The sequence below is a fragment of the Clarias gariepinus genome, chromosome 16 (genome assembly GCF_024256425.1).
Source record: "Clarias gariepinus isolate MV-2021 ecotype Netherlands chromosome 16, CGAR_prim_01v2, whole genome shotgun sequence".
Classification (NCBI taxonomy): domain Eukaryota; kingdom Metazoa; phylum Chordata; class Actinopteri; order Siluriformes; family Clariidae; genus Clarias; species Clarias gariepinus.
The window spans coordinates 4,877,833-4,905,798 of record NC_071115.1 but is presented as its reverse complement, the minus strand read 5'-3'; the positions used below and the strand labels follow the sequence as shown (position 1 = coordinate 4,905,798).

Here is a 27,966-nt window from a genome sequence, read left to right as displayed (position 1 = left end):
ATGTCATGTGACTAATGTATAGTATATTACTGATTTATTCCTTCTGATCACAGAACTTCTGAACACACTTTGACTTCTGGACCTGACTGTGCAAATTGTAAAAAAGAAAAAAAAAAAAAGAAGAAGAAGCTCCACTGTCAGATTTCTCCCAGATGAAAAGCAGACTTTGCATTTCTTCCAGCTCTCTGTTTCATGTCCGCTGTCAGTTCAGTAGCAGGGATTTGTGATACAGTAAATCCACAGGATTTAGGATTCGCTCAATCCCCCTGTCTCGTTCAGGAAGCATACTGTATTCAGTACGCGCACACATTCACATGTCTTATACTTCCTTTAATAAAAAAACAAAAACCAGCAAAAATAAATTTTGGCGACATGTACAGTATACTGTAGATACATTGCATGTTGATTACACAGCATTTTTAAAGCAAGTGTAATCAGAAATAATATTTTTCCAACACAATCACACACTGTACATTGCACACATAATGACTGTTACACAGTATCAGGTATTTAAATGTGTTAAATTAGAAACGCATGTTACATGCATGTTGTGTAGCTTAAGATTTGATAGAATGTCACACTTATTAGAAAACAAATTTAGGCAACACTTTACATTAAGGTTCTCGTAGTGGACATTATTCTCGACACTAGCTAATATAAACAAACTAGAAGCATTAACACACCATCAGAAAGATTATTTATGCGTTCATTCCTGTTGTATATCACTTATCCTGTGTAGAAGGTTGCAGGGGTCCCTGGAACCTATCCCAGGAGACTTAGGGCACAAGGCGGGGTACACTCGGGAAGGGTTAACCAAGCATGGGGAGAACTATAAACTCCACACAGACCTGAGGCAGGAATCGAACCCTGGACCCTGGAGGTGCGAGGCCACAGTGCTAACCACTACAGCACCAAGACATCTCAGAAACGTTAGCAAAGTTTTTCTAACTGCTGCTCATCGTGTGACAGCGTAACACATTCCACGGAAAGTGCTATCCACCCTCTTCCACATAGACAACCTCCAAGAGACTCTTATTATCAGGAACTGAAGGTTTATTTCATTATCGTTTCAAAAACCTAAGTAATACTTATCACTATTGTTAACGTTTATAGCACAGCAAATAATGATCGCTAAGGGAAACTTAATGTAAAGTGTAATAAGAACTTTTTGTAATAAAGTGTTCATATAGAGTTGTTCCTGCTATATAGGTGTATGTATTGTATTACTGTACTGTTGCTCATAATACACTGTGTAAGTTGTTTAAAACACTGTGTGTGACACGTGTGACACTGATATTTACATTAAAATGAGTAACAGTGAAGACACTTGCATTCTTCCCAATGCTCCTGCTTACAGTTACGGTGTAACATCTCCTCAAACATATCAGAACAAATACACTGATGAATCATGCATTAGGGTAATAAAACCCCATCAAGGACTGAAGAAATGTAACACACTTTAGAAATGAACTGAGTTTAAAGTAGGAGGGCTGTTCAAGTCGAACCTGGACTTTTGATTCATGAGAGTAAAAACTCCCTTTATTTCTCTATATAATCCCCTGCTACACTAATGCACGTATCCAAGTGTTCCTATCTGATTCACGTCTGAAACTCACAAGTGTACAGACATATGGCCTTAACCATGGAGTCTCATAACTGTGCGTGAAGTCTTCTATAAAGATCACGCGGTTTTAAGCCTTCATTCACCAGAAATTTCACATTAAGTACCGGTTGTGCTTGAACGTCCCTCGTATTGTAATATAATAACATCTCTCACTGATGTGTTTTGGCGTCTCTCTTTGTTCATCTTTGAGCTTTTTTAGAGATGTCGAGTCTCTTTATCATGAACTCCAGTAAAAGACGACTGAGGCTGATGATTGACCCTGTGAGAGAAAAACAAAACCAATGGTACAGGTTAAAAACTTTGTTTAGTCACTAAAGCACAGGTTCCCAACCCGGTTAAGAAGCACTGCCCTAAAGAATGGCACAGTCATTAGAATTCTCAAATCAATTAATCAATCAATCTATAGAATCCATGCTTAGCAATGTTTCTTAGAGTCAAAAATATCCTCAAAAAGGATTTTCATACAAATATCCAAATCCAAATTTAGAAATATATTCTAGACTTTCTGATTAGTGAGGAATGAGAAATCCTTAATCCAATCCTATTTGCACACATTTGATGCATTGCAGAAATAAGCTTGTCACGGCGGTTTTTAAAGCCTCACAGTGCGCGTATGTGGATCGACAGTTCTGCATGTTAGCAGATTATTCTTCTGCACGCTAGCAGAGGCTTCTAACAGTGACATGAGCCAAAATGTACCTGTTCCTCCTTGTTTGGCTGAGTGTATGGCTTTTTCTACAACCTGACAAGGGAAAATATCTGAGTGTTTTTTTTTTACCACATTCCAAATGGTCTCACTTGCAGTCTAATAAACAGTTAACTAGCAAGTTGTTTGCTTGCTAAGTAAGCAGTTAGCAATCACTTCCTAAACGTTTGTGTCAATCTGAACTGTATTAGTGTTTATGTTTAGGGTGCAGGTGTTTTACACAGGAAATGTAAAACGTTGATAAAAACTATAACATGAATATACTTTGAACTTACTCGACTACACACTCGAACCTTGGTCCAGTGATAGATCCCTCGCTGATCTGTGGTAGCGCTGCACAGATAAAAAAAAAAAACAATGTCATTATTAAAATGACTCTATTACTATTTTCTTAACCATATGACAGTCATATAACATGATTTATGGATTCATGGTTAGAAAGTAGTTAGTTTAAACCAATAAATAAATAAATAAATAAATAATTAGCCACATCTCTGGCAGTAGTGCATGTAGTGTGTATGTGTGGATCACTCACTATGATCGTCAGCACAAAGTAAGCACACCCTCTCCATGAGCTCTCTGGCCTCAGCGATGAGCTGGTGCGTGGAGTCGGAGATTTCGGGACTGTCCGTTGTTGCCAGGGACGACCTGGTGGAAGGGGTGGGGCTTGAGATCACCACCAGGCAGAATTTACAGGTTTTCAACTTTAACAATTTTTTAAGTCACTCACCTGCTCTCCATCGCAAACAATGTGCCGCTGGTAAGGACTTTATGAACATTCTGTTTAAGAAAAAATAATAATGTTTTTATAAATGTATTAAAATGCATTTCAGAACCAAATATTAATAATAACAAAATTTTAATTTAAATCTTGACAAATTATTCCCTCTGGTCTTTAATTAATTATTTTGGCTGAAATAAACACAGTTTCTGAAATATATGTTTACTGGTCTAGAAAATTATTTAAACATTGCATACTGCACATTTAAAATGATTTAAATAATCAGCTCTTGTTTTCTGCAGGACATCAGAATTGTCTGGTGTTATGCGTTATTGTCAGGTTGTAATTATGTTGTGTTTACATGAGCAAAGCCTAGCAGCTTTTTATTCGAGATTTCCAGATGTTTCCTGGTGAGTTCAGACTTTCTTAGTTGACTGTTGATCGTGGAAAGCCTCTTGTTCAGCTCCACCATGTCTTCCTGAAATAAAAATAAATAAGTCTCATTAATAACCCGCTTCAGACTTAATATTTAGTAACTCTAGGAAATGTAATTCATATAATTTCTTTTTTAGATAATAAGAAATGATAATCTATTTATTCACCTATCGACTGTATCTGGGAAATGTAAAAGACAATGTAATAAAGTAGGATGTGCAAAGGAATGGATGGATAAAGGAATGGACGGATGGAGAGAGGGAGGAACTGAAGGAAGTATAGTGAAGAATGGATGAATGAATGAGTTAATGATAATGAAGGCATAAATGGGTGGACTGAAGTTTAAAAAATAATGAATTAATGAAGGCATTTACTTCTGTCTTTGGAGTTTGCTTAAACAGTTACAGTATACGAATATTTTAACCATGGCTTTGGTGGTTGTACTCACATTTGTCTTCTGCAGACTCTTGTGTTTCTTTGCAGCAAGTTGATCCTTCAGATCTTTGATTTCAGCCTCCAGGAGCCTTATGACCTCCTCATAGTCCTGTTCAGCACTGTTTGCTGTCTGCATCTGAACAGCCTCAACTTCCTGAAAGCTGCTCTTCAATGTCTCAATCTCCTCCACTGCTGTTTTGGATTTCTGAAAAACACAAACATACTGTACATACACACAGTAATGCAATACTTGGATCTTCGCATACTGCATATCTGGATGAAAACCTGGCAGGAGAACCAACATCATCCACCAGCAAGACATCACAATATTTATGTGTACCTCTGTTGTTTTTTTAAGTTCCTCCTCTAGAGATGTTTTACTGTCCTCTGTGTCCTCCAGTGAACCCTGAAAAGCAAAATTATTCTCATTAACAGTGCCAGAGTGGATGGATAGATATATTAATAAATTGATATATAGATAAAGAACTCGATGTTAAGTAGATAAGAACAGAATGAGGGACAGACAGATAGACAAACAGGCAGATGTGGATGTGGGTAATGACAAAGCTGTATAAAAGGTACTAGATTAATGGAAATGAATTGATGGATAAACAGACTGGATGGATGGATGGATGGATGGATGGATGGATGGATGGATGGATGGATGGATGGATGGACAAGTAAATGGAGGGACTGATGGAAAGAAGATTGGATAGATGGGTTAATGGATGGATTGACATCAATGGATGCACAAGTAAACAAATGAATGCATGGATGGATGGATGGATGGATGGATGGATGGGTCAGTAGAAAGCTAGATGGATGGATGAATAGATGGAAAGATAGAGTTCCAAAATTATTCTCATAAAACAGTGCCAGGATGAATGGATGATGATGGATGGATGGATGAAAGAATAAATAACAAATAGATAGATAGATGTATAGTCTAATGGCCAAATAGAAAGCCGAATAAATAGATAGATAGATAGATAGATAGATAGATAGATAGATAGATAGATAGATAGATAGATAGATAGATAGATAGATAGATAAAGAAGTGGATGTTAAGTTGATAAGTAAACAGAAAGAGGAACAGACGGATGGATGGGGCAAATTATAATAGTCACAATAATCACAATATAATTGCTGTATAAATGGTAATTGATTAATGGAAGAAGATAGATAATCGATAGATAAATGAACAGATAGATAAACAGACTGGTGGATGGATGGATGAACAGACTGGTGAATGGATGAGTGGATGGACAAGTGAATGGATGGACTGATGGATGGAAGTTTGGTTTAATGGATGAATTGACATTAATGGATGCACAAGTATGGACTGATGGATGAATGGATAGGTCAATAAGTAGAAAGCTAGATGGATGGATGAATAGATGGAAAGATAGATATATAAACTGATGGATGGGTAAATGAATTGATGAATGGATGATTTATGGGTGGATAAATCAATGGTTGAATGGATAAAATTTCTAGATGGGGGAACTGACACATGGATGGAGGGGTGGATGAATGAATGATTAACAGATGGATATTGATGGATGGCTTGAATAAATAGACGAATGGACAGTCTGAGAGATAGAAGGATGGATAGAATGATGCATGGATAAATGAATACAATGATGGATAAATCAGTGGATTAGTGAATATATTTGACCTCTAGGTGGTTCATCTGAGTTGGCATTTGCCTCATCTCAGACTGAAACTGCTCCATCTCCTCACTGCTGTAGCTGCACTCTGAGTCACACGTCTGCAAGGAATAAAAACAGGCCTTTAATCTGCGGGAACTTTATTAATCACATCAGAAATGAAGAAACTGTTTCCTCAACAAGCGGTATGTAGCTGAGAATACAAATTCTACTACCAAAAAAAATAAATCAACATTATGGTCTTACAGGTGAGTGGAAGGCAGATGTGTCCATTAAACTCGCTGCCTCGTGATAGGAGAACATGAATGATCCCTGTGCAAGCCCCGCCTCCTCCAGCTTATCTTGGTAAACAGTACGTGTGGCCTCTACAAACTCTGGTTAAAGATGAAAAGCAAGTCACAGGCACGGAAAAATCATCCGGATTTAAAATCAACATTTACAGTACGCATGGGGGAATCTTCACCTCCGTAAGACACCGTCCCTTGTGAATCTGCGGACAAACTCTCTCTGATCTTCCTCCTCTTCTCCTCTGTGACGTCCAAGCCAAGGTAAGACAGAGCCTGAGGACAGATCCATAAACAGGAGGCATGTTAGCATTAATGATCACATTCCTATGGTCAGATTCGGCTGTGCAGGCTCACCAGGTCGAGTTTCTCTGTTCTCAGGCGTATGTGGGGGTCCAGCGAGACTTTTGGCTTGGACGCGGCACCGTTGCTCTGTGTGGTTAAAGCTGTTTTGGAAACACACAGCAAAAAAAAGAGAGAAAATTGACGATAGAAATAAAAATGTATACAATACATTGTATTAATGTCTTGTAACTGTAATGTATTATATTATTGTATTGTAATGTGATGTCATTTAAATAATACCTGAGACGTGAATGTCTGCGTGACTGATGTCAGGAGAAGAGCACGGTGCGGTGTCCTCTGATCTAACCTGTGAGAACAGCACGATGTTGTTCTTGTTTTTTTATATTCAGTATTTCATATTGAACCAGTGCTCACCTCTGGAGACGTGACGTGCACCTTTAACCTGGTGAAGCCGTTCCCGCCGGCTCGCTGAACTCCGCTGTGTAACGAGGTGCTGGAAGGAAGATGACCTTTTCCTGGAATGAATGCGATTTCCACCATCGGCTCACGGCTTCAGGGAAACACATACATACAGATTAATTATAAACATCTAGTAATGTGTCCTCGACTGCACTGGGAACTGTAGGGAAAACATGACATGACGCACAACTCGTGGTTAGTCACGATCTGGGTATTGACCTGAGTTTTACTCTGTTGATGGCGCTCTTGGCCTCCTCGTTTGTGACCCCGATCAGCGACTCCTTGTTTACAGCGATGAGCTGATCTCCTGCTCGGAGACGTCCATCCTGCACGCGAAGAAAAGTTAAAATAAAGTTCTAAACTAATTCACTATATTCATAAAATTGCATAAACTTTCAGGAGATAATAAAATGCTTCACACACCTCAGACCTCTACTTCTACTATACGTTACACACAATGTTTCAGTCTTCATATTTTATTTCATCACACACTTATTTTAATATAATATTCGTAAAGCGATTGAGCGAGTGTTACATGATGGCAGTCTCCTCCTGACATCACTTCCTGTATGAACACGGCCGGGCCATCTGGTCTGTTAGAACCTCCGCAGATTGAGAGACCCAGAGTGCCCGATCGAACCACTGAGATCAACTGGATCACACCTTCACCTGGGTGACTGCGCACACACACATGAACACACACAAAAATGGCAAGCATAAAAATGTATTGCACAAGATACAGACAGTGTGTGTGTGTGTATGCATGCGTTTGAGAGAGAGTGGAAAAGAGATATACCTGATCGAGCGTAGTAGTTGCCCTGTGTTATTATACACGCTCTGAGATCCAGCTGGACTGAGCAGCAGAGGACTCTGGGACCTGGACGAGGACCCTGATGATGTGCTGTCTAAATATCTGCCTGGACCGCACAGGAATCCAAACTTAATATTATATCAAATACTACTGGGTTTGTACTTTCCCAACTGATTTTGTGGGAATTTTAAAGAAATGTACTAAACAAATCTGTAGAGAGACACATGAGACTTACTGTGCTGAATGGGGGAGTTCCTCGTGGAACCAGTACTGCCGTTAGAGCCGTACTTCTCCATCAGCTCGGCAAATTCTTTCCTTGGCAAAATAAATGGGAAAATAACCTTAAAAGTAAACTTTCAAAATAACCTTAAAACCTATTTAAAGCTGGGAGTCATTCCATGTGCAAAACTGTGGAACATTTCCGTGGACCAACCCATCAGGATTCCACAGGGCCAAACTGAAACACTTTTTTATTGACCTCTTGAGATCTGAATGTCCTCATATGAGGACATGGCGGTTTTCCCCAACTACAGTTTCATGTATTTGAGTTTGTATGGTGGGTTTCCTTCAGGTACTTTGTTTTGCTCCCACTGTCTAAAGACTTGCTAAATGAACCTAATGGAGACATCTCAATGTACACAATTTTATCTCCAGCCTTATTATTTTTGGGAAAATTCTCATCCAGCTGTTTACATCCAGCTGGCTTCATCCATATCAATTCAGTTACCTCCTCTATTAAAAAATCTTCTTCTCTCCAATTAAATCAAAATACTCTTTTTTCCAACTTTCTTCACACATCTAGCTACATCAAGCTGTCTACCTAACTTCCTACATCCACCCATCTTATCCATCTACACCAAACTGCCTCCATCCAACTGTTTCCATCCAACATTTTCAAACCTCCATCCAGCCGACTCATACAGATGCTTTAATCTACAGTAGCTGCCTCCATTCAACCCCATTCATCCACCTCAATCTATCCAACTGTCCTCCAGCTGTGTTCATTCAACTACAAACTCCATATTTCCATATATTTAGCTCTCTCCACCATACAGTCTCTAACCAGCCTCTGTCTCTATCCTGTCAGTCTTGTTTAACTCCTTTGATACTGAAACTTCATAAAGTTAAAGACGAAGCCATCAAGTGCTACTGGCTAGACAGAAGTTTTACAATCACATCAGGCATAACAACTTGAACTAAGAGGGATGTGGCTTAAACTTTCAAAACGAGGTGCAATATGTATAATGAATATGCACAGTATACAAGTTCAAACAAATTCAAGTCAAACAAAGGAAGGCATAAAACTGATTGACATTTACAGAAGACTTCGAGCACAGTACAGTAATAAGACTTTAGTAAAACACTGCAGTAATTTCCATAAACATTCATCCCATGGAATGCCTGATCCTTGAAAGTTGACGGAACGATGTTGCCAACTTGCAGAAGAGATGCGTCTGTCTGTGGGAACTGTACACACAATCATTCACCAACACCACTCGCACGTTACAGGAATTCGGCTGGGTGTTACTGCCACACTCCCCCTCAGTCCGGACCTCCCTCCAAGTAATGTCCACATACTGTATTTGGGAGTTCCTGGGAGGCCAGTGTTTTAGACATGAAGCAGAGAGTCCAATCATGACTTCAGCATTGTAAGATCTTTGTCTTGGGGCACACAATAGACACACAAATATGCATGGCGAGGTTTTATGGGAAATGAGTAGTTTTATTTAGGAGGGTAGGAGAGAAAAAGGAGAGAAAAAGAAGTAATGTTGTGCATGTGCAGGTCTGGAAGCACTGCCCAGCTGGCATGTAATCACTCGGCTGGTGAGCGATGTCAGTGGCTGAGTGGTGGAATGGGCTCTCATAGACAACAGCTACTGTAAGTTTGACAGTCGTGGCCAACCGGCCCAACCCACTCCTCCTTTGGTCCTTTGCTCCTTTAAAGTCTCTGTGGCGGAGAGTGGAATCGCCCTGCTCACATGCCACTCTCCGTGTTAACATCTGCACACTCTCTCCAGACTTCCAAACCCAGGGCTAAGCTCCATGTCTCCCTTTAAAGAGCAGAGCAAGCCCTGGGTCCATTGATGATTATTTGCCTTGCCAGATTTAGCGGCCCTGTTCATCCACACACCGGTTGAAGGGTAGGGCGTCTATCAAGTGAGCTTCCAGGAGTGAGCGAGGATCAGCAAAAAGATTTGTGCACACACCCGCCATGACAGCGAACTGAGAAAACTTTCTACCTTGATGGTTTTCAAGCACTAGTGAAACACTGGGAAAAGTGCATTAGTGTGGCAGGATATTATATAAAGAAATAAAGGGAGTTAGAACTGTGTTCTGTTATTCTGTACAATCAAAAGTCCTGGTTTGACTTAACACCCCTCTATTTAACATTTTGTCTAACACAAGGTGTACACTGGTGTTCATGTCTCTGACTCATCCATTTACACTAGCATTTAAAAAGTCACTCGTGTACGCATGCAGTTAGCATTTCGATAAAAAAAAAAGAAACTTCAGCTGTAAATGTGAAACTAGGAAAACATCAGACCACATGATGGACTGATGGCCATAGGACTGGTCCAAGGAATCATTAAAATCCATAGTTTAGATTTGTCACTTTAATGCATCATATCAAATTTGCAGATAAATGAGGGAAAAGTAAGGTTTAGAGGTATTCAGTGTGACTAGAATTGCATCGTCATAAAAACATTACTGATTATGTAATTTAGAAAAAAAAACCTCTGTGAATGGAAAACAGTTTCAGGATAATACCAGGAGTGCAGTTGTCCTATAATGCCCAATATCTGGAAACGACCTGGATTACTACAAACCTTCATACCCTGTGGAAGATCTTTAATCCTCTAAACACAGGTTAAAGACAGAGCATGGATTAAAGACGCCAGACTCATTTCATCAGCTTAGTTTCCCTGCAATCTGCTCTCTTCCTCGTCTCACACACATTCCCAAACAGAGAATGCTCATCCCATTGTGGTGACTGTTGTGATTACTTACACTGCTTATACAACAGGCAAGTGTTCAGTGTAATTATTTCTTGACTACAAACGGGCAACTTCTCTAAAGCTAGCTAGTTTGAATAAGCTTGTTTTTAAAGTTTAAATACACTCATCATATGCATGAATTGCATTGATGGCCTTGTTATGATTTGTTTTAAATGGTACAATATACATCATTTGTGCACAAGTTTCAATTCATTTTTGTTTTTTTGAAATCAACACATGGTCAAAATTATACACACAGATACGAACATCTACATAGATCATGGTTAAATATCCTTTAACCAGTTTCATCGCCAAGCTTCTGGAATAATTCTGGTTGGGTGTTAGACCACTCTTTGTGATAGATTTGGTAAAGTTCAAATAAATTATCTGTTTGTTTATTTTTAAGCATGGCCCATAGATTTTTTTTTTCTAGGGTTGAAGTTCCAAAAGATTAAAGTTAGACAGCTTTGATCTGTCTTTGATGTCATTGTCCTTTTGGAACATTTCATTTTGTCCAAGTTTCAACTGCCTAGCTGATGATTTGAGGTTCTGCTGAGGAATTCTGAGGTTCTCCTCCTTCTTCTTTTTCCATTCACTGCCAACACACCAGTCCCAAAGTATACCACGACCATGCTTAACAGCTGCTACAGGATTCTTGAGGCTTAATAGCTTATTGGTTTACATTTACTCCTCCAAAAATAACTTTGGGTAAAAATTTGCTCCAGAAGGCTATGTCTTTGTCCAAGGTGTCGATTTTGCAACAGGGCCTTTTTTCTTAAAAGCCAGCCTTTCAGCCCATAGTGATCTAAAAAAACTGGTTTGACTGTACTTTTGTTCCAACAGATTCCGGTTCATGGGAGAGCTGTATCTTGGGGGTTCCTTGGTTGTTCCTGACCATACAAACCAGTTTCCTTTCAGCTTAAGGTGACAGTTTGGACCTTCTTCCAGAACTTAGTAAAGTGGCTCGACCTCCCAATAACTTAATTACAATAGTTTGAACCGATCTTGGAATCTGTGGTTTAATAATGGCTCCAGGAGACTTTGTACTCAGACTTTGGCATTCATCTTGTATGTGTGTGTGTGTGTGTGTGTGTGTGTGTGTGTGTGTGTGTGTGTCCTACCGAGCTTCCTCATCTCGTGCTATCAGAAGACGCATGTGGTTTGTGGATGAAGCTGCTCTGAGAATATCCACCGCTCTGGAGGCAGAGGAAAAACCAGTGGAAGAGAAAAAAATATATATTTAATGAAGCAATTGCAAGAATTTATAATTGATAAATGAATAGATCTAAAGATAGATGCTGTGTGGATAACTGGTCGAATAGTTGGATATGTTACTTAGTTTAGCCTACTCAGTTAAAAAAAGAAAAAACGTTTTCTCTGTATGTCTATCTTTCCGCATGTGCTTGCGCTATGTCTGTCTGTATATCTGTCCAGCCAGCATCACACAAAACTGGCTCGACCGAATTTACTGAAACTTTGGCAGTACTTTGGCATTTGTCTAAAGTTAAACCTGCTTCATAAATAAAATAAAAGGTTTAAGTAAAAGTAAAGTTATGAGCACGTTTTGACAGAGTACTGTGCATGCATCAAACTGTGGGCGCGTCTTAAATCGACTGATGGACAGAATTCACTGAAACTTTTGCAGTACCTGAATATCTGCCTGAAGTTTAACCTGGCACCATAAGTGAAATCAAAACGCTGAGTAAAAGCGATGTTTTGAACAGTTATGTGCCGGGTTTGATAATCTACTTTAAAATAATCTACTAATGCGCTACTGTCTCAATGTAAACACACACCTGCACCAATAGATATTAATTAGAAAAAAACTAAACTGGATATTTTTACTGGGATTATGATGATGAAAGAAGTACAACTTAGCATAAACAAGTTAGACAGAGTTCTGCCGTACAGAAAGACAGACAGACATGTACATGGGTTTCAACCTGAAATAATAATAATATCACTTATTTTTAGCTATATCCTTATAACTCTTTCTACAAACATTTTAGCCGTCAACAACCAGTATTTATGCTAGTACACAATAAGTAAGTTCATTAATCATGTTTTAAAATCTTAAACCTCGGTCTAAAAACTCTCAAACCTTGGTCTAAAACTCACCTCTCACTCGTTACACCAATCAGGCTTTCTCCGTTCACTTCCAGGATCTGGTCTCCAGACTGAAGGTGTCCTTCAAAATAAAAAATAATCCAACATTGAACATTTTTACATGCATATAAAGATGGATTCAGCTTATATATTCCCTTAAAGAATTACAATCAATGTGTAATGATTGCATTGGCTAAATATTTAAACTGTGATATTAATATTTAATTAGTTAAAATTATATACTTAAAAAGTCAAAAAAGATGAAATATGAAGATCATGTGATAATGTGAAATAAATTTTTCATAGAAATGATTATGTATTACAATATATATGCATATTTATTTATTTATTTATTTATTTATTTATTTTATTACAGTGCCAAAAGCATTGTACACACCTTTCTTTTATACACAAAAAATATGAGAGGATCACAAATTACATAAGATAAATTATATAAATATAAGATTTATTACATATAAATGATAAAGAATTAATAGAAAAAAGGAAAACATTTTAACGATTCAAAAATATCCATTTTATTAAATTATATGAACTATTTTACTCTTCCCACACTAGTGCTCCCTTCTTTACCCTACTCACACAACACTACACCAGACACATCATTAAAACTGTGTTAATTGGTTTTAAGCTAAACCAGGACAGACTATACAGGACATGAACTCTGCTCTATTCTAGCAACATCTCTCCAGATGTAGGTCAGGTCCTCACTGTGCTCTTTTTATATCCCTTAAGTGAAGTCATGTCAAAACCGATTAACATCAGTTTGCATTTTTTAAAGATGAATAAAAAAAGAGAGCACTCCAAGGATTAATAAGGACATGAGCGGTAAACCTTTGCAGTGGTATGTCTATTATTTTTATTAAGCAGTTTGCTCTTAAGATAAAGATTCAATTATTTGTTGGGCATATTGAAACGACTTTTTCGTATATCACAGTTAGGAAGCTGGGGTCAGAATACAGGGTCAGCCAGGATACAGCGCCCCTGGAGCAAAAAGGGTTAAAGACTTTTGCTCAAGAGCTCAACAGTGGCAGATTGGCGGTGCTTGAGCGTAAACCAGAAACACACCAGAAACTGTCACACCAATCGCAATCCCATGACAGAACATGCCCTTGGATGAGTCAGGTATAAAACTACACATCCGATGACCAAACACAAGAAGCTCAAGTATCTCCCTCTGATCAGTGGGCTATTTCAGTATAGTTCAGATCTCTTCAATTGAATTTATAACACACCTATACAAAACAGTCCTTGAGATAAATAATGTCTGTAATTTAGACCTTGTTGCCTCTGATATCCTACATAAAAATTAAACATACACTGATTACCCATTAAACATTAAAACCACCTAGGGTTTAGGTTCACTTTGCGCCACCTGGGCAGCTCTGACACCACAAGACCTCTGAATGTGTGCGATGATGTCTGGCACAAGGACATTAGCAGCAGATCCTTTGGTTGCTGTGGGTTGCAAGGTGGGACCTCCATGGATTAAACTTACAGCACATTCTTTATAGGCACGTTCTTTCAGTGTCTGGGGAATTTGGAAATTACCTTGAAGTCTTTGCCTGCTATGCCTCATGTAGCATCAGTGCAACACATTGAATGACTGTTCTGGAGCTTTTCTATCATAGCCAGCATTAACTTTTTTCAGCGATTTCATTTACATTGGCTTTTTTTCCAGTTGGTATCGAACTGGACCCTACAGGCATAAAAGAGCCTTGGGTGCCCATGATCGTGCCACCAGTACATTATTGATAATCAGTGTTATTTAATTCACCTGGCAGTGGTGTTAATGTTATGGTAGTTCAATGTTTACAGTATATAGACTTGGGAAATAAATCATCCTTTTTAATAAACCAAAAAAGTCCTATTAATATATAGAATAAATACATAATTCCTGTTTTTTTATGGTATTTTCTGCCTAAAATCTTTTTTTCAGCCTGGCACATTGTGATTACATCAAAGGTCATACAAGAACAATAAGAGTTCACTAGAATCACTCGAGAAAAATTATAGCCATCCAAATGAAAAGTCAACTATGCTCCAAGTTTTTAAACGTAGTAACCAGCTAAAAAAAAAACATCAAAGCAATTTGTTAATCATTCTTAACTTCAGAGGATTTCCAAGGTCCTTTACGCCTCTTTGTAACAGATCATAGCATCAAAAGATATGCCGAAGTCATACTCATAATCGTTTCCTGTCCTCCTGACCTGTGCAAAAATGCTTTAAGTCCCTGATTGCCTTATTACTTTGTCCAAACCAATCTCTTCTTAGTTCTCCTTTTATTTCGGGATCAAGATCAAAATATACAAAGCAACATCACCTTCTGCTCTCTCTCACTCAATAGAACAGTACACTTGCAGCATTTCCTTGCTCCAGCTTGAAAAGGGCAGGTTCATACCTTCTGTAGTCACAGGTTTCCAAAACAGAAATATCCAGGTCGCTGTTCATATGGAGGAAATCCTAGCAGTTCTTTGTGAAGCTTTGTCAAAGAAATTGTTAATTTGGTACACAGCTTGTGACCGGTCTGCATAAATTTGGCTTGTTTGATTCATTGCAGTGCTATAGGTGAGTTCGTACTTTTAAGCAAATGGTACCATTTAGTATCAATTCAAAGCCAACTTATGGTTAATCGTGATGTGATGTCATGAGTCGAGCAACCAAGAGCTGTCAAATATATTTCAACTGGCTACGTTGTCAAGAACGGTTTGCATGGGAAAGTCACTTAAATCTAGAATTACCTTGAAAGAGCACTAAAGTACATAGTTAACTCTAAGGTCGGAATTCATAATTTTGCTATTTAACTTAACCATAAGTACAAAATAAGCTCTCTAATCTCCAAAAATGAGCTATCGCAGCAAAAATTTATATTTTAGCAAGTGAAAACCACTTTTTCTTTTTATGCATCTTTTTATGCATTTAGACTGTTAAACTTCTAGACAACAGTTAAATTTTAAGTGTAAATTTCTTGTTCTGTTGGCAAATTATGTTTTATTATTTATTAATTTTATTAATTATCTGCTAATAGAACAAGGAGGTTACGCTTGGGGCCCCCGAGTGGCGCAGTGGTAAAGCACTCGCCCTATCATCTGGAGATCACGAGTTCGATTCCCGGGTGATGCTGTAACCTCTCGCAGCTGGAGGTCTAGAGAGAGCTGATTGGCCGAGCCCTCCCAGAGGGGCGGGATGAGAGGTACATAGTGCTCCCACATTAATTACGGCTCTACAGTCAATCAGGACCTGACTTTGGTTGAGACACCACTGTAGAGAGGTACAAATGAAAAACAGTATTAATAGCGTACCATCAGTTGCAGCAAGGCCTCCCGGTAAGATCCGCTTCACATAAACTCCGAACTCCTCTCCTGTCGCTTCTTTCACACCACCGATGACTTTGATACCTGAAGAAGGAAGAAAGGGGAGATGGCAAAGATTGAGTAACATGGAGTACCACGACTACAGGATATGTCTTCTTCCTCACTGCATCAGTTAGGGTTAAATAACGTGTTTCAAGCTGAATTGTATTAATCACTGCAGTAATTATCCAGTGGTTGGCTCTTAACTATTTGCTTAGTTAAGTTCAGGAGTAGCAGACTAAGAGTAGGAGTAGTCTGAGTTTGCATGTTCTCCCCATGCTTGGTGGGTTTCCTCCAGATACTCCGATTTTCTCTCACAGTCCAAAGACTGTATTTCATGCAGATTAGGCTAATTGGCACTCGAGCATTGCCCGTAGTGTGTGAATGAGTGTGTATGTGTGTGCCCTGTGATGAATTGGAACCCTGTACAGGGTGTACCCTGCCCTGTGCCCTATAAGTCTCCTAGGATAGGCTCCAGGTCCCCGCGACTTTGTATACAGGATCAAGCAGAGTGAGAGAGTAGACTAGGATTATACAACCTGAGAACTGAAGAATAGATCCCAAGGTCAAACTTGAACTATAAGGAAAAACTTCACGAATACTCCAATTATTTTGTTTAATATCGCATTCCTCTGGCTTATATTCTGTTATTCACGCCTAACGGATTTCCCCTTTTAACATAATTAAAATGCAGACACACACACTGTAAAAGCCAAAAGGCTTCTCCCTGACAGTGTGTTTGATGTTGTATAATGCATTCTGCTGTCTGTGAGCATCAGTGTGTGTGACTGCAGTGGGTTTAATACATACTGATGTTGATGGACTGTGTGTGCTCTGTAAGCAGAACAGTGTTAAGGAGCTTAGTGCTGCCTCGCAGAGCTCGGTATAAATACAACAAAAAGAATGCAAGCCTGCAGGCTTAAAATTCAGTGTGTGTGTGTGTGTGTGTGTAAGAGAGTCAAAATAACTACAGCGTATGATATGTTAGAGCCCCACATGCACTGTAAGATGGTGGACACCTGACCACTCACACCCATACGTGCCTGGTGAACATCCCACTCCAGGTTTATTCCCCACTTTGCTCCTATGATGTGCTCATCTCTTCTGGAAAGGCTTTCCACTAGATTTTGGACCATGGCTATGTGGATTTGAGATCATTCTGCTATAAGAGCATGATGGACACAGGCATTGATGTTGGAATGTCAACAAGGCTCCAGTTCCAGTTCATCCCAAAGATGTTCAGTGGAGTTGACGGACAGTCAGGGCTCTGTGCAGGACATTAGTTCTTCCACTCCAGTCACCATGTCTCCGTAGAGCTGGATCCCTCAGAGGTCTTGCCATGCTGAAACAGGTTTGGGCCTCTTAGTTCCAGCAAAGAGAAACTGTAATGCTGCAGCTTATAAAGAATTTGTGGCAAAGTTCAGGGGAAGAACCATAGATGAGTGTGAAATGTAGGTGGCCCCATACTTTTAATCATACCATCTATGTGGATATTATTAATAGATTATTAACTCTATAAAGCATTTTCATTAAGTATTATAACTGTTATTATTTGTTCACCACAAATTTCCTGTTTTTAGGGCTCCTTAACCAAGGTAATTAAGGTAATTGCCTTAATCATTTTGTGTACACAATACGAGAGGTCGTGTTCAAGTCAAACTGGGACTTTAATTGTGCAAAATAGCAGAACATAGTTATGAGCGTATAAACTCTTGGACACCATCAAGGTAGAAACGCTGGCCTCCCAGGAACTCCTTTAAAGCCCCAAACATGAGGAAATAGATCGGAGCGAAGTCAGGACTGTGGACGTGGCCAATAACTCCCAGCCGAGGTCCTGTAACGTGCAAGTGGTGGTGGGAATGATTGTGTGTACAGTTCACACAGGCAGATGCGTCTCTTACATAAGTCGGTGACAAGTTATTTGTCGATTTTTAAGGATCAGGTGTTCCACTCGATGAATGTTTGCAGGAATGACTGCAGTGCGCTCCGAGTCACCTTGGCCGGGATCGTCATCTTCAGACGTACGGGCTTCTTTTAAAATGTTTTACTGCATCCAAGAGTCTCATCGCTATACTGTGCTTGAAGTCTTCAATAAATGCCAGTTTTATAAATGTCAGTTTTACACTAGACATTTCATTAGTCCCGGTTTGACTTGGACGCCCCTTGTATATTCCACTCATTCAGTTTGTCACATCATTTTGACATCAACACATGGAGTGCAACCACACTGATGCCATTTTATATATTCCTACCTAATCCGTTCTCACAGTCTAAAAACTGCATCAAATGCACCGCTCGATCTAATCCATATGGCCCCATGAGTGTCCTGCAAACACAGAGAGAGAGAGAGAGAGAGAGAGAGAGAGAGATTTCTCTTGTTATTTTGCAAATAATTCTTTGTCAGTATAGAGTACATTTTCGAAACCCTCCAAACAGTGTCCAACACCCTTCCACACAGGCCTTATATCAGCTTCCACCAGGTGATGTCCGGTCCAGAATGTGTTCCTGCCTCAAGCCTAGTGTTCCTGGACCGGCTCCAGATCCATTCCCTGTGGCAGGTCCATCCCTGACCAAACTAAAGCGCTCACTCAAGATGAATTATGAATACAGCTTGTCACAAATACATTCACTCAAATCTACACTCCAAAGTGGACCTAATAAACAAGTAGTGAAGGAAGACATTGAAGGAGTTACATAAAAGACAAGACACTAATTCTGGAACAGTTTCTGGGTAAAATCTAGAACAAAAAACACACGAAGCACGACACTGGATGAAACAAAATATTGTTATAATTTTGTTGATTTTGGGAGAATATTATACCCTGATATTGTCCGTTTAAATAAAATTACAGTACAAGTGTATACAGTGTTATACACCAAGTTGGTGTAGAGGTATATCAAGGCCAGGTTAACATTAAAATCACAAGGCCAAAACGATAAAGTTATTTAAACAAATTATAATAAAAATACAAATATGATATAGTAAGGTGGAAATCTGAAAGACTTTTTTTAATGACCTTAATTGTGAAATAATAAGAAAAAATATATACTGTTTCTATGTACGGTACATGCACAGTACTTGATAATTATATATATAGACAGCAACTTGATTTATTTTAATTTTAGGAATAATTTCAGCACAGTAAAAATATACAGTACAAATATAGTGGTAAATGCCGGGATGTTAAGCCTTTGTGTGATTTAATTTGTACAATCTGTACAGTGTATAATGAATGAATTTCTTTGTAAATGCATTAGGACTCTTATTTAGATGGATACCAGCACATTAAACTGTAAACTGTTTGCTCAGGTACATACACATACAGTAACTGTCAGTAAATGCAGTGTTAAGTACGTTTTCATGTATGAACAAGCGAATAAAAATGCATTTCGAATTATAAAACTGATCCTGTGGATGTGCAACATCAGGAATAAAGTAAGAACACTTCTGAACAACAAAAGCTATATTTACAGTTTTACAAACTCACAGATGTGTATGTATCAATTTTTCGATGTCTACACAGCAGTAAAGCATTTTTTTTTTTTTGCCTTTTTTTGCCAAACCCCAGGGCTTACCTACTTTCAATACATGTCTTATTTTTTAATAAACTTTAACCTCAAACAAGAGTAATCATTCTTTACCTGCTTATGATGACAGCTCCTTTAAACATGACGGAAAACATGGGCATCTCGGATGAATTAGTGTGTGTCCTGTGTGCAGGGTAAAGCTCCTCTCCAACATGCTCCAGCCCCTCTAATCCCACACACATACACACATATACGTAACACACATGCACACATACTGTACACATAACACATACACACACATACACATACACACATCATCCTTAACGTCACCTAGATTTATCCCAGATTATCATATATTATTTAATATGGCAAGAAAATATTTCCTTTTTAAACAATAGAGTGTGAGGGCTGACCATCAAATTAACCTCTCTTACCACCATGGAAGCAAAAAAGCAGCTCAGGAAGCACAACATATAGAGCCATGTGGAGGATGGCTTCCTCTTCTGTCACAGGTTACAGTGGACACATGCTCACCAAACCTGGAGAGCTTAAGATTAGAAACTGTTGTTCTTTTCCAAATGTGCTAGTTTATTTGTTAAAAGACAGAGTTGGCTCTGCAACTAGTTCAATGCTTATGTGCCAAAGAGTATCAGATTTTCCAATGCATTGCATCCCACGCTGATGGTCCTATCCTGGCTGAGATCAATCCGCTGGCTCTTTAATTCCTCTAGTACTTTTTTTCTCGGGTGTAATTTGTTGAATTCTCTATTGGGCGTGGCACTGACTTCAAAGGAGGCAGACGATCTTGGCCCCATTCAACACAAGGCACCAAACCACCTCAGTTTCAACAGTTTAAATGGAGTCTCAGAGGGGTGAATAGGTGTGCAGAGCTCCTGGTAGTCCCTGTGGTTTGTATAGGTATTGGAAAAATTCCCAATTCAAATATTGTTCACAAATCTGTCAAAATCTGTGATAGTGAGCACTTCTCCTTTGCCGAGATAATCCATCCCACCTCACAGGTGTGCCATATCAAGATGCTGATTAGACAGCATGGTTATTGCACAGGTGTGCCTTAGACTGGCCACCTGTAAAAGGCCACTTTGAAAGGTTCAGTTGTACCACAGATGTCGCAAGTTTTGAAGGAGCATGCAATTGGCATGCTGACAGCAGGAATGTCCACCAGAGCTGTTGCTTGTGAATTGAATGTTCATTTCTCTACCATAAGCCGTCTCCAAAAGCGTTTCAGAGGATTTGGCAGTACATCTAACCAGCTTCACAAGCGCAAACGACGTGTAACCACACCAGCCCAGGTCCTCCACATTCAGCATGTTCACCTCCATGATCGTCTGAGACCAGCCACTCGGACAGCTGCTGAAACAATCGGAGTACATAACCAAAGGATTTCTGCACAAACTGTCAGAAACAGTCTCAGGGAAGCTTATCTGCATGCTCGTCGTCCTCATTGGGGTCTCGACTTGACTCCAGTTCTTCATCGTAACGGATTTTGACAGATTTGTGAACAATATTTGAGAGATATGGTTATTTTGTGTATGTAGAAAATTTTTCAGATCTTTGAGTTCATCTCATTAAAAATGGGAGCAAAAAGAAAAGTGTTGCGTTTATATTTTTGTTCAGTATATATTGTGCCAAATGATCAGATGTTTGTGGGGATGGTGAAAGAGGTTGTTTTCTAGAACCAGATTCTTTGATTTAGCAAAGAACAATAAACACAATTCTTTGTCCCTAATCTCCCTGTGACCAATGACTGTCTCCAATCCAGACCTGTCTTTGCTAAAATGGGCAATGAAGTCACCAGTCAGAATGACAATCACATTCATGGTAGATCTTTAGAGTTCCTACATAGGAAAAGTGAGGCTGGAATAACCTCGGCTAATACTTAGATTTTAAGGAAATGTGTCTTATTGGTGCCATTAATGGTGAGGGGCCAATTGATGGTGAGGGTCCCATTGATGGTGAGGGGCCAATTGATGGTGAAGGGCCATTTGATGGTGAGGGCCCATCGATGATAAGGGGCCCATTGATTATGAGGGGCCAATTGATTATGAGGGGCCAATTGATGGTGAGGGGCCAATTGAGGGTGAGGGGCCCATTGATGATGAGGGGCCCAATGGTGGTGAAGGGCCAATTGATGGTGAGGGGCCCATTGATGGTGAGGGGCCAATTGATGGTGAAGGGCCCATCGATGATGAGGGGCCCATTGATGGTAAGGGGCCCATTGATGGTGAAGGGCCAATTGATGGTGAGGGGCCCATTGATGGTGAGGGGCCCATTTATGGTGAAGGGCCAATTGAGGGTAAGGGGCCAATTGAGGGTGAGGGGCCCATTGATGATGAGGGGCCCAATGATGGTGAAGGGCCAATTGATGGTGGGGGGCCCATTGATGGTGAGGGGCCCATTGATGGTGAGTGGCAAATTGACTTGATATTAGTTGGAATATGCCTACCATAAAGCTGATGCTCACTTCCTTCTTGTTGTTCTTCTTCTTCTTCATTGTACTTGCCAGATCCAGTGAGTCTTAGTATGAAGTAACATGCTTGCTAACTTGCTAATTAGTTATCTAAAATCAAATCCAGATTTACAGGACAGGAGTTTCATCACACAAGGTCCAGGTGGTTGTCATCAAAAAACACAACAAATCACACTCAGACACACCCATATCTTTTTTCTTCCTTCTGCCATGGCAACTGTCCACTACATCAGAATTTTAATCACTGAATCTGCACAACTGGTGGTTATAAGATTAAAGGATTAAAATCCATCCTGCTTTGAAAAGAGCGCTTTATGCTCTCTCCATCTCTCTCTCTCTCTCTCACTCTCATTCTACCTGTTATCATATTCAGAATGAAATCAGGGACAATAGAGTGTATAATGGATATAACTGGAAGATATCTGTAATTTGATCCCAGTTTACACTACATCATGTCAGTAACTGTTAACCTTGGCTAATGTCTCCTTATCTACACTTTACGGAATATTCTTTCAACCTTCCAGATGGTTAAAAATGGAAGATAAACCAGGTACGAATATGGTGTTTTGACGCTGAGTTCTGCCCTCTTTAGGCAGGTAGAGGAACTGATTACTGATCCATCAGCTCACTTTTAGAGGGATGTGTCTCAGTATCTTCAAGCTTTCTCTAAAGGCCTAGAAGACTTTACAGAATTCCCGTCAGCCACTATGGCATGGATTAAATCAAAAAAGTTGCTGTGTTTATCTTTTTTAGCATTTGAATGGTGAGAAAAAGACATTTCCTGCTTTTTGTTCTTAGTGGTTAGCACTATCGCCTTGCACCTCCAGGGTCCGGGTTTGGTTCCCGCCCGGGTTCAATTCCTGCCCCTGTGTGCATGGAGTTTGCATGTTCTCCCCATGCTTGGTGGGTTTTCTCCAGGTTTTTTTCCCACCCAAAGGCATGCAGCCAGACAACTGGCGTTCCCAAATTGCCCACAGTGTGTCCAGGGTGTCCCCGCAATCCTGTATTCAGGATAAAACAGTATAGACGATGAGTGAGTGTTCTTTTTCTGTTTTTGTATTGGCCAGGGCTTAAACAGACCAATAAAAAAATTCCCCCTGGTGTGACCAGTCAAATAAAGTGAGTTTGAGGTAAAAGAAAAAAATTATAATAAAATTATCCGAGATGTGTTTCAGCCAAAGCGTTAACACTCACACTTTTGGGGAGCTCTTAGACATGTCCGAACTTGGCAAGAAATAGTAAAATATGAGACCTTTAACACATGGACAACACGCCTGTCCTTCATTTGAGGAGAAATAAAAATGGCGAATAGACACACACAAAAAGTGAAAGCTGTTATCACCTTTTTTCATCCCAATTGGATTCATGAAGGTTATTATTAATAATAATAATTATAATAATAATAATAATAATAATAATAATAATAATAATTTTTTCAACAACTAAGTTATTATTAGTTTTGCACTGTAGATGACAGTTTAACATTTCATTTAAATATGGCTTTGGCTTCATGATGCCCTGAATGTTTTGTATGTTTCTTGCTCCAACACGTTTCCTTAACTAATCGGCTCACAACCCCAACCACTAGGAAGATTAAAATGAGTCTGTGGATGTGTGCACGCAGGTAAAATAGTGAGACGATGTTCATCCCTGTTACTTTAAGCACCGTGAGCTGCTCTACTCACTCTAAATTTAGTGTGTCACCAGGCAGATTTGTGTGCACACACACACACACACACACACACAAGCATCTGACATGCAAGTACTACTTTGATAGTATCTAGAGTAAAAATAATAATAATAATAATAATAATAGAAGAAGAAGAAAGAAGACAAGACAGTGGGGGAACTTAAGTACCCAGAGGACATGTACAGCATGTTTATAAGCTGACGCATGAGGTTACACTTGTAGCTGAGACTTTTTTCTTAAAATTATATGTTTAATGAATTAACGAATGAGACATCATATTCATTTAGCCATTGGTAGTGACATTTTATGTTACAATTACAGTATACACACACACTATACAGATCATGCATGTCGTCTTTATTTATTGTTTATTTATACCTACTTTCATCATACTGAATGAATTCAAGCAAAAAACTGAACGTACATGACAATACCTTAAAGTTCAATTTTTCTACAGTTTCTTAAAATGAGATAATAACAAACCAAACTCATTTCAAGACATGCTCAGACAAATTTTACTAAATTGTTAAGTAAAAGGTATTCGTTCTATAATAAGTGGATAAGTTTGCAAGTTTTAAGCTTTTATTTCTTAACAGAAGTAAAATCATCTGCCAAAAAATTAAGAAAAAAATTTTGCCTAAAAGTTTAGTAGAGTTTGTCTAGAAATTATAAAATGTTTTGTATTTCATACATTTTTTTGAAGAAATCTGACTAGATTTCAAATATTTTTGCTTGTAGTGAACATGTTGATTTTTTATATAAAGCTGTCAAAGAGGTCAAAACTAGAAACCCTTAAAGGTCTTATTCCATATTTTATGAAAATTCCTAAAAAAAAACAACACTAAACACATAAAATTTAACTTAATTTATTTATTCCTCTTAGGAACCTTTAAAGATTAGATGTCAAACCTGAAGATTAAACTCCAACATGAACTGTTTTCATCTAGAACCTTTTTTCAGAACTAAGAACTTTTTCCTTAAACAATTACATAAACAAAAACCTTTTGAAGATGCATTTTTTTATAAGAGAAATTGTGTTAGTAACACATTTATATTCAGAAACGTTCCATGTAGGTCTGTACAAAACAACCTGGACCTGAGAATCCTTCAATAAACTTTTTTGGTGATTTTTTTGTGATTAGCATGTTGTGTGTTTTTTAGGACGTATATATCCTTAAAGGTTCCGTGTAGAACCCTACAAAAGAAAGGGGTCCACACTAGAACCCATTTGAGAAACAAATAATCCTTAACTACGAATAAAAAACCCTATTCTTAGTGGATATTATGTGTTTCCAGTCATGTGCACATAATTAAGGGTTCTACAGTATGTAGAACCCTAGACACTTTTTAGCAAACTCAGCAGCCTTACTTAAACACAGATCCCTATTCTAGTAGTTGAATATGTGTTTCCAGTGTTAAGTACATTATGGTTCTATGTGAAACCCGAGAACTTTTTAGGAAACTAGTAATCCTTACTTACACAAAGAATACATTTTCCAAGAGTATAGGTTGTACTATATTCCTAATGGTTCTGTGTTGAATCCTACAAAAGAAATGGATCATCATTAGACCCTATTTCACGAAACTAAAATTCTTTAATTATACACAGAACCCTATTTACACAAATGGATAGCAGTCATATTCACATTCTTTTCTAGGGTTCTTTGTAAAACCCTAGAACCTTTTTAAGAAACTAAGAAAGATTACTAATACTCAGAGACCTATTCTTGAAGGGTAATTGGTGTCTTCAGTGGTGTCTACGTGTTTAATTGTTCTATACAGAACCCTAGAAGGAAACTAATCAACATTATGTATACACAGAATATTCTAATGTTTCCAGTGATGTCAAGATGTGTACTGGTTCCGTACAAAAGCATAACACCTTCCCGGAAACAATGCAACCTTATTCATAGAGGAGGGAACCCTATTCTTAGAGTGTAATATTAGTTCCCAGTGATGTGTACATGAAATGAAAAGGAAACACCATCAAATGCCACTTCTTAAAATTCTTAAAAAAAAAAAAAATCCCAGCATTGATGTTAAAAATGATTTCAAAGCTGCCAAAGAAAACTCCTGTCCTCTTACCAGTAGATGAGGGACAGTCCATCGAAATGCTCCAGCTCCGTTTTCTTCAGACAGGACATCACCTCTGTGTGCAACACCTCGATCCCTGGGTTACGGAGCCAGAGAGAAGACGTTCAGCAGATCACTGCGACTCTTCCTGAGAGCTGCACTCCTTCAGCTTCAGGTCAGTATTGCAGAAACACAAGCCTACAAGTGAGGAGGAGGACTGAGGTGACCCCGAGACTCACACACACGTGGGGCTTTAATACTGATCCCTGTGTTCAAATCCGCCTGCAGTGCTACCTGTCACACACAGAGGACGCTGTGTGCACACACTTACTCCCAAACATAGCACTTAATAAAGAAATTTATGGAAATCACTACCCTCAGGGACGTTTCTGGGGATGATTATATGCTCAACGGTTCTAAGGTTCTCTATTGTTTTAAGGTTCTTTAAGGTTCTACTAGAACCTTTTAACAGAAATGATTCCATAATAGAACATTTTGAGAACTTGAGATTGCCTTTCTCTTTAAGAATGGTATGTGTAATTAAAAATGACAACAAAAGTGTTTCTATAATAGACCTTTGAGGAAGATAAGAACCTTTAATAGTAGAACAAACCCTTTTCCTAGGAAGATATGTATATCTAGGAATGTTTATATGTTGAAGGGTTACTATGTTGATCCCTACAACAGAATTCTGTCCATACTAGAACCTATTTAGGAACCTAAAAATCATTAATGAAAAAAACACCCTTGTCTTAGAGAGAAGCCTGGATTTCTAGAAATGTGTGTACTGTATGTACTTTAAGGTTCTCTGAAACACACCCTGCTTCAAACTATATATTTTTAGGAACTTAAGATCCACTTTTTCTTTGAGTACAGTAAGTGTTCCTACGGATGTGTGTGTGTGTGTGTGTGTGTGTGTGTGTGTGTGTGTGTGTGTGTGTGTCCTTTCCTAGGATGAGTTTCTATGAATGCTTACATGCTATAAGGTTCTATGTAGAACATTATAACAGAATTCTTTCCATACTAGAACCTTTTCAGGAACCTAAAAGCCTTAAATATAGAAAGATCCCCTTGTCTTAATGGACAGTACGTGTTTCTAGGAATGTGTACGGTTTATACTGAAATGTTTCACTTAGAACTCGAAACACACAACTTTCAAAACTAGAACATTTTCAGGAACCTAACATCCCCTTTTTTTATGTAGAGTGTTTCTATGGATGTTTATATACTTAAATGTTCTGTGTAAAACTTTACAGCTCATGCTAGAACCTTTTTTAGCAACCCAAGAACCCTTATCTGTAGAAAGAACCCATTTTCAAAGAATATAGGATGCATTTCTGTGAATGTTGATATGCTGTAAGTTTCTTTGTAGAGATCTAGAATAAAATCCTTTCTATACTACAGTACATCACTTTTCAGAACCCCAAGAATACGCAGAACCCTCTTCTTAGACAAGGTATTAATTACTTGATGATGTCAGTAATGATGTCACTTTATGATTTCTATTAAGATTTTAAAATATCACCTTAAAGCATGCTGTCTTTAGTACCCTAAAGAGTTGTGATCTATCTATCTGTTGTCTTTACACTTAACTCCAAAAGTATTGGTGCCTTTTAAGATAAGGACCAATATAATTGATTACATAGCCAATTATATAACACTATACGATATATTGGCGGCACGGTGGTGTAGTGGTTAGCACTGTCGCCTTGTACCTCCAGGGTCTGGGTTCGATTCCCGGCCAGGCTCAATTCCTGTCTCTGTGTGCATGGAGTTTGCATGTTCTTCCCGTGCTTGGTGGGTTTCCTCCGGGTACTCCGGTTTCCTCCCACAGTCCAAAGACATGTAGGTTAGGTTAATTGACGTTCCCAAATTGCCCATAGTGTGTGAATGGATGTGTGCCTGTGCTCCGCCGTTGCTGGTTCCCAGGTGCCGGATGAGAAAGGGGAAGGGTTGGGCGTAGGGCTAGCAACCCGCCCCATAAAAAATCATCTGCTACAGGAACAACGAGAAAAAACACTCGTTGCCCTATGCACTGATCGGTGCTGGTGGCCTTAAATAAATAAATAAAAAAATACAATATATTAAACACTATGACTGAAATGTTTTCATTCAAATGCAAGTAGCATACAATTTCAACCCTAAATATAAAGGTCACATTCTTTTTTTATCACCATCTGTTTTCAGGATGTACAGTACACAATGTGCTTATTATATTTCATGATCATTGGCTGATATATCTCATATTTCTTACTATGTGATT

At 38.8% G+C, this 27,966-nt stretch overlaps 1 protein-coding gene across 2 annotated transcripts; it reads right to left on the bottom strand.

The window, feature by feature from the left end:
- Positions 1-358: 358 nt before the first annotated feature.
- Positions 359-27,653, bottom strand: si:dkeyp-72e1.9 (syntaxin-binding protein 4). 2 transcript variants are annotated; one of them, XM_053514987.1, is made up of 23 exons: positions 27,419-27,653; positions 25,716-25,800; positions 18,177-18,250; positions 15,874-15,969; positions 12,566-12,635; positions 11,569-11,643; positions 7,687-7,766; positions 7,437-7,557; positions 7,176-7,317; positions 6,860-6,966; positions 6,596-6,731; positions 6,461-6,527; positions 6,233-6,321; positions 6,055-6,151; positions 5,838-5,965; positions 5,600-5,692; positions 4,262-4,327; positions 3,935-4,126; positions 3,413-3,529; positions 3,061-3,110; positions 2,866-2,978; positions 2,606-2,663; positions 359-1,883 (listed from the first exon to the last, which is right to left on the bottom strand). In XM_053514987.1, exons 1-23 carry the CDS (start codon positions 27,582-27,584, stop codon positions 1,820-1,822), a joined length of 2,286 nt encoding a protein of 761 aa, XP_053370962.1. In that variant the 5' UTR covers positions 27,585-27,653; the 3' UTR covers positions 359-1,819. The 2 variants fall into 2 exon arrangements, with proteins under 2 accessions (XP_053370962.1, XP_053370963.1); XM_053514988.1 differs by lacking the exon at positions 27,419-27,653 and adding an exon at positions 19,567-19,678 and having other exon boundaries at positions 25,716-25,895.
- Between the last annotated feature and the right edge of the window lie 313 nt (positions 27,654-27,966).